Source organism: Somniosus microcephalus, chromosome 1 (genome assembly GCF_052327205.1).
Source record: "Somniosus microcephalus isolate GS21.2 chromosome 1, FLI_Smic_1.0, whole genome shotgun sequence".
NCBI lineage: Eukaryota > Metazoa > Chordata > Chondrichthyes > Squaliformes > Somniosidae > Somniosus > Somniosus microcephalus.
Genome location: NC_140987.1, coordinates 222,587,236 through 222,600,362, shown reverse-complemented (window position 1 = coordinate 222,600,362; position 13,127 = coordinate 222,587,236). Strand labels below are relative to the sequence as shown.

Sequence of the window (13,127 nt, the reverse complement as noted above, 5' to 3'; positions counted from 1 at the left end):
AGGTGTTTGTCAGCAGGCTCAGCTTATTTAAAATATCAGGCCCATCATTTACAAACCCATATCTTATTTTGCAAAGAGATTTCACCTCGGGGAATGACACATATGTAAAAAGGAAATAGGTTGTGAACTGTATACTTAACCTCCTGTCGGTTGGCAAAAGTTCTACAGTGATCACATCGAGGGAGTTCCATGCCGAAATGGTCAGACCGTTGTACAGGCACAGCATTCCAATCATCATGGCTTCACTGGTCCCAAACCACAAGAAAAAGCAGCTGATCCCAGACAGAACCATGGAGCCACCTACAGAGGTTCACAAGCCAAAAGTAATCAATATAAAATAGGCATAGAAAATGCTGGAAGTACATAGCATCATCAGCATCTGTAAGGGAAAAAAAGACAAGTTAACATCTTGGGTGGACATGATTTCACGGGAGCAAAGGTAATCACAAGGTGACCTGTCCAAGTGAGTAAAATAAAAGATTTGCATTTATATAGCGCCTTGCACTACTTTCTGAATTGTAGTCATTGTTGTAATGTAGGAAATGCGGCAGCCAATTTGTGTACAGCAAGGTCCCACAAACAGCAATGTGATAATGAACAGATAATCTGTTTCAGTGATGTTGGTTGAGGGATAAATGTTGGCCAGGACACCGGGGATAACTCTCCTGCTCTTCTTCGAAATATTGCCTTGGAATCTTTTACGCCCACCTAAGAGGGCAGACAGGGTCTCGGTTTAACGTCTCATCTGAAAGACAGTGGGCTGAATTTTCCGTGGTGGTAGCGGGCGCGATCAGTGGTGGGCTGGGTGAAAAACGTGTTTTTTTTTTACAGCGGGTCAGGAACCCGCTGTCAACTCACTCACACGTGCCTTTCCCACAGGTGCATCTGTCAGCGTGGAACTGACCCAACTTGCAGCGGCGGGGGACCCAATTGAAATCATTATTAGGTACCTTACAGGCCTTTTCCCCCCTACTTTTTATATTTCCTTGCATGGCCACAGGATTCACACAGCTCGGGAACCACGTCTGTCAACCTAAGGCGTGAATTCCGTGGCCATTGCTCCAGCTGGTTACTTGACAGCATGGAAAACAAACCAAGATAAAAACATGTTGATTACATCAGCTAACAGTTTGATGGAGATTCTGTTCTACTTGAAAAGCTGCTGGTAAATGTTAATTTTTTACTGGCCATTCTGGGCTGTTGCCTTCCAACTGAATAGTAATTGCAGTGAATTGATCTGCTCTATAAAAAATGGCATATACCATTTAAATACATTTTTGTGTTGTTCCTGGTCAGGTTTTTCTCACAGTATACTGTGATTATCCAGTTACACATTAAATCAAGTCATCAACCTTAATAATTTCATTCTCATCACTCATTCCACTGGTTCAATTTGCTTTCAGTCCCTGACTATAACTATTTAATTTTTCAATCTGAGACTTTAGGGTGAATTTCTGCAGAGGTTCTCTCACTTGTCCATTGTTAACTTCAATAGAAGAGCTGCAGAAATCCCAGAAACACATTGGCCCAGAAATTCGGGTCGGGGGCTTGCTGCGCGTGCAAGCCCCCGATATGCACTTACCCGACGCGCCGGCCGTTGAGCTTCAAGGACGCCTGGAATTGCTGTTTTAAAATGTTGACTCCCGGGCAGCGTCTGACGTCACGCCGCCCAGGAGTGCAGCCAGCGCGAAGCCTGTAGCGCGCTGTGCAACTGAGACACGCCCCTTGAGGTCTCACTTTAATAGGACACGCCCCCAATGTTTCTGCCAAGCTGCTAAGCATTTTTACATGCAAAGCAGCATTTTAAATAGGTTTTTGGTATTTTTATGAAGCTTTTGGTAACTTTTATAAACTTTTAAAAACGTTTACATTATTTTGAAGAATCTGAAGTAGTTTTAAACAGAATTAAAGCAATTTAAAGACTTTTAAAAGCCCTAAAAGAATTTTTTTTATTCCATTTATTTATTTAGCAATGTTGTCGTCATACGTGTCTTCACACTGTTCCCTTTGGGGAACTGTATGAAGTGGTGGAAGGATTTATGGCCGTGATTAACGCTCATTCCGTGACCGTAACCATCTTTGAACCAGCCATTAGGGTGGTTAGTCCTATGGCGGGAGGGTTTTACGGGCTCCCACAAGCTATACAAGGAGGGGGGGCCACCCACACCCACGGACGCAAATATCCCACTGGATGTCAACCCAAAATTTAGAGCCGGAGCTCCGACTCCACTTGCCGGGACTGTCTGGAGTGGGCCTTTTGCATAGCGGTAAGCATCCCCGCCGCTGGGCCAGAAGGAGTAGGGTTTCGAACCCCGCTCCAGACAGTCCCGGCAAGTGGAGTCGGAGCTCCAACTATAAATTCTGGGTGGACATCCAGCGGGATACTTGCGTCCGCGGGTGTGGGTGGCCCCCCCCCTCAGATGTTTTGTGGGAGCCCGTAAAACCCTCACGCCATAGGACTAACCACCCTAATGGCTGGTATGAAGATGGTTATGGTCACGGAAGGAGTGTTAACGTGGCCAGAAATCCTTCCACCACTTCATACAGTTCCCGAAAGGGAACAGTGTGAGGATACGTACGACGATGACCTCTTGCGCAATGCACCTCCTTGGACCCTCAGTCGCAGATGCGAGGGGGCAAATCGTGCAATTGTTAAATTTTTCATTTTATTGACATGTAAAATGTTGGCCCAGTAATTCCCTTCCAGACGCGCGAGTACGGTCGGGGTACTTACGCGTCTGACTGGAGGAAATGCCGGTTTTCAGCATGCACAGCGCATGCGGGGAAAACCGGCATTTCCTGTCCTCTGAACGAAGGGGTTCAGAGGCAGAACGCGTGCGACTGTACAGGCAGCGCGTGCGCAGTAAAATTCGCCGCTTTCATTCATGCTTTCAGTGAGGTCAAGTCCTTACAACTTACACATGAAAAAAGCATGAGTACAGTTGCTCCAGAGGAAGATATTTCTTATCGTGGAGCTTCTGAAAGGCAATATTTTTGTTTGGGAAAGGGAGGAAAGTTATTTTAAGAAATGCTGAGGTAAGTTTTAAAGTTTATTTTTGTTTTTTAAAATGGGTTTTCAGTACTGTAGGTAGAAGGATCAATTGTGGCTATGTGAATTGAATTTGCTGTGTTTATTAAATGTGAAAATGACTCCAACATTTTTAAGAAAGAAACTTTTCATCAGTAATATATTCTTTTAAGTAATTATGTATGTATGTCTGTATATATTCCTTTGCGTGTATGTATATATTCCTTTACTTATGTGTATGAATGTATGTATTTAATTATGACTTTCAGAGAAAGTAACTTATTGGAAAATCATAATTAAAAACATACATTCATACACATAAATAAAGGAATATAAAACATACATACATATACGTAAAGGAATATATGCGGACATACATACATAATTACTTATTACTGATGAAAAGTTTCTTTCTTAAAAGTGTTGGAAATGTTACATTACTCATTTTAGAACACTCATTCTCACATTCAATTCACACAGCCACAATTGCTCCTTCTACCTACCGTACTGAAAACCCGTTTAAAAAAAAAAAATTAAACTTTAAAACTTACCTCAGCATTTCTTAAAATAACTTTCCTCCCTTTCCCAAACAAAAATATTGCCTTTCAGAAGCTCCACGATAAAATATATCTTCCTCCGCAGCCTTGGAGCAACTTTACACATGCTTTTTTCAAGTGTAACTTGTAAGGACTTAACCTCACTGAATCCATGAATGAAATCGACGAAGTTCACTGCGCAAGCGCTGCCTGTGCAGTCGCACGCGCTGTGCCTCTGAACCCCTTCGTTCAGAGGACTGGAAATGCCGGTTTTCCCCGCATGCGCTGTGCATGCTGAACGCAGGCATTTCCTCCGGCCAGACGCGTGAGTACCCCAACCGTACTCACGCGTTCAGAGAGGAATTACTGGGCCAATTGTAAGCACCACTTACACTGTTTATCAGGGATTCCGCAGCTGTTCCACTGAACTTGCATAAGATTGTAAATCAAACCCTTTACAATTACATTTAAAACCTGCTTAATTTTATGTATTACCTATACACACACATCTTTTATTTATACCAGTTACTGATACAAAAGTCTATAGATTTGTGACTAAAGCACCAATAACTTCACAATTAATGTACTTGTTTAATTATGTTCTTGATCGTATTTGTAGATGAAGTCATATTACTTAATGATAATTTTATTTAAATATTTCTGTGTCACTCATATATAACTTTCATTATATGATTGTACAGTAAAGATTCAACACCCACTATGTTAGATTGAACTTAAAATTTAATGTGACAAGGGTCCCTTTAAGGATCCTGGCTTAAAATGTGTCATGAATGACGTCACCAGACCCGCTCCATCTCATTGGGCTGGGTATCATGCTGGGGCAGGCTTAATAGGCCCCATTAAGGTAAGTTCATTATGTACAGCGGGATGGAGCCAGCAGCAGGGTCGGGACCTGCCACAGACACTGGCCCACCAGACCCGCCAAGGTAAGGAAAATTCCGGCCAGCATTTCTGGCTGTGCAGCACTCCCTCAGTACTGCATTGGATTGTCAGCCTAGATTTTTGAGCTCAAGTCCCTGGAGTGGGGTTGAACCCACAACCTTCTGACTCAGAGGCGAGAGTGCTACCAACAAGCGAGAGTAAAGAAAAACATTTCATTAGCACCACAGACTACTGAGCTACCCCCTCAATATCATACAGTTTAATGAAAAAAAACTCCCCAAAACAATGTATCAATCGTTTTTCTTGTATTTATTTCACCTGCCTTCTGGCTCATGTATCCACTTTTACCTGACAGGGTAGCAGTAAGGATGTGCATGAGCAACAACGTGAATCACCACTTTCTGATGTGCCTATTCCTAGGTGAAGCTCCCCGGCTCTATTTGGGACCTTCCTGACTCTGGAATTTAGGTTCTAATTAAGAGATCCACAGGACTCTTTTCACTGAGACATGCAGGTAGATTTTCCGAGTTAAGACAACTGTGAGGAACATCACCCACCCATCATCAGCGTGCCTACAATTATCCAATATGTGCTGGCAGTGGGCACGGTTCCACTGTCATGTACTCAAAAAATGAGCAGCCAATTTTAGTTGGCTGCCTCTTCCCTGCCTGTCACACATGTGAAGGGGAGGTGGGGTTGGGCCTGGGTTCCCAGTGGGAAGGCTCTAATTTGTATTAATGGAGAGAAAGGACCTAGAAGAAGCCTCCTCTCCCTTCAATGCAGCCCCCAGAACTTACCTTTGTCGGCCGCAGTCTCTGCCAAAGCTCACAAAGCCAGTAGCTTTCTCGATCTTCGGGGCTCTTCTGCCCTTTTAAAAGTCTCTTGCCATCTCTTCTAGTGCTGCAGCACCCCCAGGATTTTCCGGCCTCGCAGCAGTGGGCTCCATCTTGGCAGCATGGTATTCTGACAGGAGCCTGCCTGGCATCCTTAATGACTCCGGATTCAATAAAATGGTTGGGGTCAGCACAGAGTCAGAGGGGGAGGGAGAACTCCCTGCCACTACTCTGCATCAACAACAGTACATGCCCGAGGCATTTTATCTCCCAGCAGAACCACTACCCAGCTGATAGGCAAATATAACACTGATTAAATATTTACAGTGGTCTTACGCTCCATTGACTTTCACCCTTGAATGCAAGGTAAGATGGTTATCCGTTTCAGTTACAGGCGTATATGATACCAGGACTGTTTGAAGAGGGTATTGCTGAAGTGAATTATTTCAAGGAACAGCAATAAAGAAAGTGATCAGAGAAAATGAGAAGAGAAGAAGAAGCAGGTGTGGTATATTGTGAGGAGATAAAATATTGAACAGACTGTAGAAATGTTGCAGAAGGATATAATCATGAGTCTAATGATGGGTACAGGTCTCAGAAAGACCAGCTCGAAAATGATTTGGATGTGTTCGCAAAATAAATTATTTAATTAAACATTCATTATGACTGGAAATCTTTTTTTTAGCATAAATAAAATTCCATTAACTGGTGTCTTTTGGGGACTCAAAACAGGACAAAATATGAAGAACTCCATTTAAATGGAGTTAAGATACAGATCAGCCATGATCTAATTGAATGGCGGAGCAGGCTCGAGGGGCTGAATGGCCGACTCCTATTCCTATGCTGCTAACTAAACAGAAAGTACCAGTAGTAAAGGGATTATGATAATCTCTGATATCAAGTGGGTTACTGTTCTAATTATGTGAATGCGCTTGTTCCATTTTTAATTAAAAGTTTAGACAGTAGCTTCCAGTTGAAAGATCAAATGGGAATTTTTGATCTGTGTTCAAAATGGTCTATTTCCATAATTAATCAAGAGATTAATGGTTATTATTAAGGATGTTTGCCACCTCCACATATGAATTTGTATAATGTACTGTTGAGCCACCAATCACCCATGGATAGTTGAATTGTTAAATGGTATTCTTTGCATTGTTCAAGTGTAATCTCATTCTGTGTCTGTATATTCATCTACACTTACCAATGTCTCTGAGGCTACTCAGATAACTGGAGTCATCATTTACCTTTGTCTGAGCAGGACAACAATTGCCAATTCCCAGGATGGATGGCAGGAATGCAAACACATGAAAACCATGATACTGTGAACGGATGGGAGCTTCTGCAAGTTGGTGGTTAGCTCATAAAGTTATTAATGACAGAAAGTTGCAACGGAGAGAAAAAAACAAAACTGCTGTTTTCAAAGCATTAGCAAGAAATTTGTGTTTTTTTTTCCAAAACAGGAAAAACTCTTGTATTACTTCAAGGAAAGTTATTTAATGGGGCAAGTAACCCAATAGCAGCTTTACTCATTATGCTTCGTGTTCTATTCTAGCAATAGTTTTGCTGTATAACAACAGAAAATGCTGGAAAAACTCAGCAGGCCAGGCAACATCCGTGGAGAGAAAATGGAGTCAACGTTTCGGGTGAACCCTTTGTCAAGACTTTGTCAATAGTTTTGCTGTATGCTTTTTTGCTTCACACTTCCATTTAATTGCAAACAATTTTAGTTGTAAAATCTCTGGTTTGGGTTTAATATTCTGCCAATCTGAAAATTATGGTATTGAGATATGAGAGCATGGTAAGTGCCCTAAGGAGATTACTGCACGTTACGGGTAGTTGTTAATACAGACTTTCAGGAAATAGACAGCTTCCAGATTTTGGAGGATAAGTTCCATTTACAGAAACTACTATGGGCGCGATTTTCGCAATGGAGGCGGGTTTCGGTTTGGGTGGGTTCCAAACCCGTCTCCACTGAGAGGTGGGAAAAATTAGCGATTTTCCCCTAATTGGCCAGTTGATTTCAGAGGTGTGGGTTCCCCTGGGCCAATTAGTGTTTTGGGACTGAAACTCGCCTCTGCTGACGTCACTTATCCAGCTTCAGTTAAGGGCTGCTTGCTGCCTTGGCTCATTCCACTGGTTTTTGGTCAATGCTGCACCACCTCCAAGCTGTTATCTCCTTGACGAATGGCCAGCTCCAAGGCAAGGGCCTCCCCGAGGTTCTTGGATGAGGCACTGGGTATGCTGGTTGAGGGGGTGAGAGCTAGCAGGGAGGTGCTCTTCCCCTCATCTGGGAGGAAGAGGCTGCCCAAAGAAACCAAGGCTGTGTGGGTCCAGCTGGCAAGGGATATAACCTCCAGATCTGTGTGCAGATTGGGTGATTGCTTCTGTTTATTGATGAAATGCCATCCCTGTGGGATTGTATTAAAATTGGGTGATGGCAAATTGTTGGCGTGATGGCATCTGTTATTTCGGCTTAGGCAGCTCCACATTGCGGGCTCCGCGACACTTGTGTGGTTAGGTTGGTGGTCAGAGTGAAAGGAGGCCAGAGAGTCATGTCCATTGTCTATCATGTGTTAAGAAGGAGCCAAGCACATGTGCCACAATGGGCAACCTATGCAAATCTGGCCAGGATGAGTGCATTTCTTGCAGGACATGCTTCCATGCGCTGGCGCCTTCTACCCTGTGCAGCATTAGGTGGGTGAGCAGGAGGTTGGGGCTCCTGCTGCTGTTGCTGCTGAGCTGCCTGGTTCTGCTGCTGCCGTGGCTGCTCCTCATCCGAATCTGAGCTCCATGGTGAAAGGAAATAAATGGTTCCCATGCTGCTGGCAGATACCTCCATTGGGGAAGCGCTCAGTCCAAGCGGGGAGAGGGTCGTCCAAGGAGGTCCCACAGTTGAGAGATAGAAGCTGCAGCACTTCCGACTTTGGTAGGCCTGTTAAAAGTGCTGAAGTGTCAAAAAATTTTGACAGATGAATTGTCATCGTTTGACAGCTCTGTGAAGCTGTCAAACAGTGACAATCTCTGCAGTTTGATGAGGTCTTGCATACAAGACCTCATCAACCTTCTTTCTTTTACAGAATTGAGATGTTTGTTGCATCTGAGAATGCAATGGACATCTCTCATCTGCAACATGGAGGGTGCGAGACTCAACTGAAGCCTGCAGGAAGAAACAAAGGTAAGTACACTTTTAAAAACATTTAGGACTTACCTCAGATACTCACCTCTACACTCTTGCACCCATCACTTACCTTCACACCACACTTTTGCACCCCCCCGACTCCCACAGACCCAGTACTTGCCTCGGTGACCTTGGCGGGTTTTGGTGCCTTCGGGAAGCCCGCATTTGTGAGGGCAAAAGGGGATAATCCTATTTTAATAGGCGTTAATCCCTTCCTGCCTCCAAGGAGTCGGGACCCAGCGCAGAATGGCAACCCGCCTCCTGGGAAAGTGGCATGGAGACAGGTTGGGGATGGGTTTGCCACCTGCCCTGAAATTCTGCCATTTTCCTGGCAGTCCTGCCTCCATACCCGCCTCCTCGGGGCTGAGAAAATCGTCCCCAATGGTCAAGAAGTAACTGGTAAAATTGCAGATTAAATGTATGTGTTTCCTTTAAAGAACTGCCACCACAGCTGACTCCCTAGCAATGTAAGGGAAACTATGGCTGGAATTTCCACAGGAAAAAACTGGTGGGTTGGAGGTGGGTGGGAAGTGAAAGTTGTAAAAATCTAAAGCCCGACCCCAACCCGCCCACTTTCACCTTTCACTCAGGCGGGACGCGGGCGGGCTGCCAACCCGCTGCCAGGAGACCGGTACTATTTAAAATATTATAGTGAGGCCTGAAGCCTCTGCTTTAACCTGCTTTGCAGGTTTTCCTGCAGGCGGCTGGGGATCCTGGGGCTTGGGATTCCCAGTGGCTGCAATGAGGCGGCCACAGCCTCAGGGGGCTTGTGGGTCGGGAGGAGCAGGAACGATTCCTCCTGGCCCCCCAAGCTCCCCTACCAGGGATCGGACCACCCCCGGGCTTGATACACCTCCTCCTCCCTTGGGGATCATGACTCAGCCCCGGAGTCGGGGATTGGACACCTTGATGTGAAGGAATAAGCCCTATAACCTATTCAGAAAAATACAACATTCTATGAAAAAATTCTGGCCTTATTGAAACAGGACAAACTGGGTCTGGAAATCTGGAAACCTAACGATGAAAAATCTGTGAAGGCATTCTGGCTATAAAGATAAGATAGTTGTTGACACTTAATCAATAACATTATTGAAACAGAAGGTTAAAGGCTCCGGTAGCCTAAACCTTTGGGAACAAAACAATGGTTCACCCTGGGCAAGGTGTTCTCATTTACACTTCGTAAAGAAGCACATAAAAGTAAGAAACATCTGCCATCGTAAAAATGACATCAGGTAAAACGCACCTGCCGTTAGACCGTTTTTTATGGTAAACTTAGAACACCTAGAAAAGAGACATCATTCTGTAATGCTACCAGATGAGGTGACTGTAAGAATTGCAGAGGTCAGCAGAAAAATGACTAGAGATAATTAGCTTACATCAGCAGAAAACCTTAAAGGAAATACCACTGGAAAAGGGTATAAATATTGAACTCTCAAATGGGATAGTAGACTCGCTTTAAAGGGGCAAAGCGATTCTCGGCTTCAGAGGTGGCTCTGTAAGTCTCCAACTCTTTGTACCTCAAGGATCAAAGGTATTTGATTTTGGTGGATATCCTGTAGAAAACTAAGAAATGTAAAATTGTAGCGAAGTTAAGATTTGAGAGTAAGGTTCGCTGATAATAGAATTGTAAGCTTTCTCTTTTTGGAACTGTTAATGTTGCAATTGACTCACCAACTGTAAATTACATGTCGGTTCTTTAATAAATCTATATATTTTTAGAATTGTCTCACATAAGACTTCTGTATCAAACTCGCAAACTCAACCTCCGTACACTCTTTGGTGAGGAGTTTCCGAATTCTGAGGGAGTTTCCTGGACCCTCTTAATATCCGGAACATTACAGTCTAGCTAAACTTATTAAAAGTGCTATCTGGAGGATGGTAACATTTTCAGGTTGTTCCTTTCCTTTAGGGAGAGATGGTCCAGACCTTTAGACCCAATTAAGCGTCTTTAGGATTCGGCTACCTCAAACTTTAGTTGTAAGTGAATGTCTGAGGAATACGCCTGATCTGGGGCAACCCTAAAGGGGCTAGGACTAGTAATTATCCCTTCATGAAACACCCTCCCCCCCCGCAACATGGCTTGGAACCCCACCACCATCCTGGGCCCAATACCTGCCTGGTCCAACTGGAAGCCAGCCTGCCAATCAGGGGAAACCCGCCATTTACGTTGCACGCACGCTATGCAGTTAAAACTGCACAGCGTGCTGGGAAACCCAAACTTCCAGGTTTCCCGCCATCTCCTGGGTCCCCCCTGCACCGTGCAGTTGGGAAATAGGAAAATCCAACCCCATGTCCTGTGAAAATCATTGCAAAATAGAATGCAAAATAACTCTGCCCCCAAATTAACAATCAAATGGGACTCTCACCTGCTCAAGGCTGGCCCCTCTGACTGCTTGTGTTTGCCCCCCAGAAACCAAGGCGTGCCGCAAAGTGGGCAGAATTCCCGCAAAGTGGGCAGAATTCCCACAAAGTGGGCAGAATTCCAGCAAAGTGGGCAGAATTCCAGCAAAGTGGGCAGAATTCCAGCAAAGTGGGCAGAATTCCAGCAAAGTGGCAGAATTCCAGCAAAGTGGGCAGAATTCCAGCAAAGTGGGCAGAATTCCAGCAAAGTGGCAGAATTCCAGCAAAGTGGGCAGAATTCTAGCAAAGTGGAACTCTTGCCTATTTTCTGTCCCTGACCACCTGATATATACCAATAGAACGAACGGCCGGAAGCGGAATATCCAGAGTGTAAGTAGGTGCTGGGGGAAGGGGAGGATCATAAATTAGCCTAATCCTATCTTAATCAGATTTCCACATGGCTTTCCAAGGACTCCATTAGACAGGGATACTAATAGGAATCTTGGCTATTTTTGCCCCCTCCTCAGATCAGGGACACTAAAACCATTTGTAATGGCCTCACTTCCACCCTGGGTGAAACCAGCTAACTCAGAACAAATCAGAGATCAAACCTGGCATCTGCCTAGTTTGTATAACCCAGGGCCAGATTAGGAATGGTAGCCCATGGTAATGCACCGAATATTTAGCAAAAGAACCGTAACAAGATTAGTTTGAATCAAATTGGAATCACTTCCATTCTTAATACCACGTTACTGTTAGGTGAGGTGGGATATGGAACACACTAGTGCTGACTACTCAGAGATCTCTGTCTGCTTTTTAAATGTTTGAAAAATAAAAGGTAAATTGTACCTAACATTGTCAAGCGTCCAATCCTGTCCATGAGCAATGCAGATACTATGTTGCCCGGCAACACTGCTAGTGTTCCTAGGAAGTTGACAAAATAGATCCAGTAGGCACTGTAGTCCTCATTATAGTTAATCTGACAGCCTTTCTTATTGTGTAGAAACGTAGTATTGATGAACAGACAATCGATGAATTTAGACTTTTCAAGATCTGAGGGAAAAATCAAGAAACACACATTTATTTATGGTTGGCACTGATTCAAAAATAAAATTATTAATTAAATTACATAATGGTTGACATTTCCTTCTTAGTATTCCTCATTATGATTACCTGCTTAAACCACAGCCAAGAAAAACCAAAGAATGTAAGCATGGAAAGTGAGATCGGAAAACTACGCAGTTAATTATGAAAAAGATTTCTTCCCAATCTCTGCAGGCAACATACAGCTTATGTGTTATGAGGCTTTCTGTTCATTGTAGGTGAGTGGCATGGCTGTATTCTTCAGGGTTAGAGTTGCACTGTGAAATAGTTGCAATTAATGCAATCATATGGAATTCCTCTGTCGGCTACTTAAAGGAACATGTTTAAAATAAGCGATTAATGTCTTTGTTAAAATAGCATACAAAAGAATTTCCCTACTCACATTGCATCAAGGGATAAATTTTAAATTTAGAAGAGGGAATCCTCCCCTCACCTCAGACCAACACACTAAATGTTTCCACTTTCATATACTTTCATCCCACACTCTCAGAATAGGTATAAATTAACGATAATTTTATGCTTGGATATGGCTGAAGTTACCAAAATATTTATGAAGTAGCAGACTGGAGCTAATCAGATTCAATCTCAGTTAACTAGCAGTGAAACATAACCATTCCAAAATTCCTCGGAGGTTCTGCCAGCCTCCTGCTGTAACTCCAGTTGCAAGGGACAAGCCACATAAATACTGTGACAACAAGAGCAGGTCAGAGGCTAGGTATGCTGCGGCGAGTGTCTCACCTCCTGACTCCCCAAAGCCTTTCCACCATCTACAAGGCACAAGTCAGGAGTGTAATGGAATACTCTCCACTTGCCTGGTTGAGTGCAGCTCCAAAAACACTCAAGAAGCTCGACACCATCCAGGACAAAGCAGCCCGCTTGATTGGCACCCCATCCACCACCTTAAACATTCACTCCCTCCACCACCAGCGTACTGTGGCTGCAGTGTGTACCATCTACAAGATGCACTGCAGCAACTCGCCAAGGCTTCTTAGGCAGCACCTCCCAAACCCACGACCTCTTCCACCTAGAAGGACAAGGGCAGCAGGCGCATGGGAACACCACCACCTCCAAGTTCCCCTCCAAGTCACACACCATCCTGACTTGGAAGTATATCGCCAATGCTTCACCGTCGCTGCGTCAGAATCCTGGAACTCCCTCCCTAACAGCACTGTGGGAGTACCTTCACCACACGGACTGCAGCGGTT

The 13,127-nt window shown here is 44.2% G+C and overlaps 1 protein-coding gene across 1 annotated transcript in view; it reads right to left on the bottom strand.

The window, feature by feature from the left end:
• Nucleotides 1–13,127, bottom strand: part of sv2ca (synaptic vesicle glycoprotein 2Ca) — a 416,052-nt gene that overhangs the window by 14,848 nt on the left and 388,077 nt on the right. Inside the window, exons 12-13 of the mRNA XM_085990666.1 lie at nt 11,668–11,871; nt 141–300 (exon numbers count right to left, since the gene is read on the bottom strand). Coding sequence (XP_085846792.1) covers nt 141–300; nt 11,668–11,871 — 364 coding nt within the window. The remainder of the gene's footprint in view (nt 1–140; nt 301–11,667; nt 11,872–13,127) is intronic.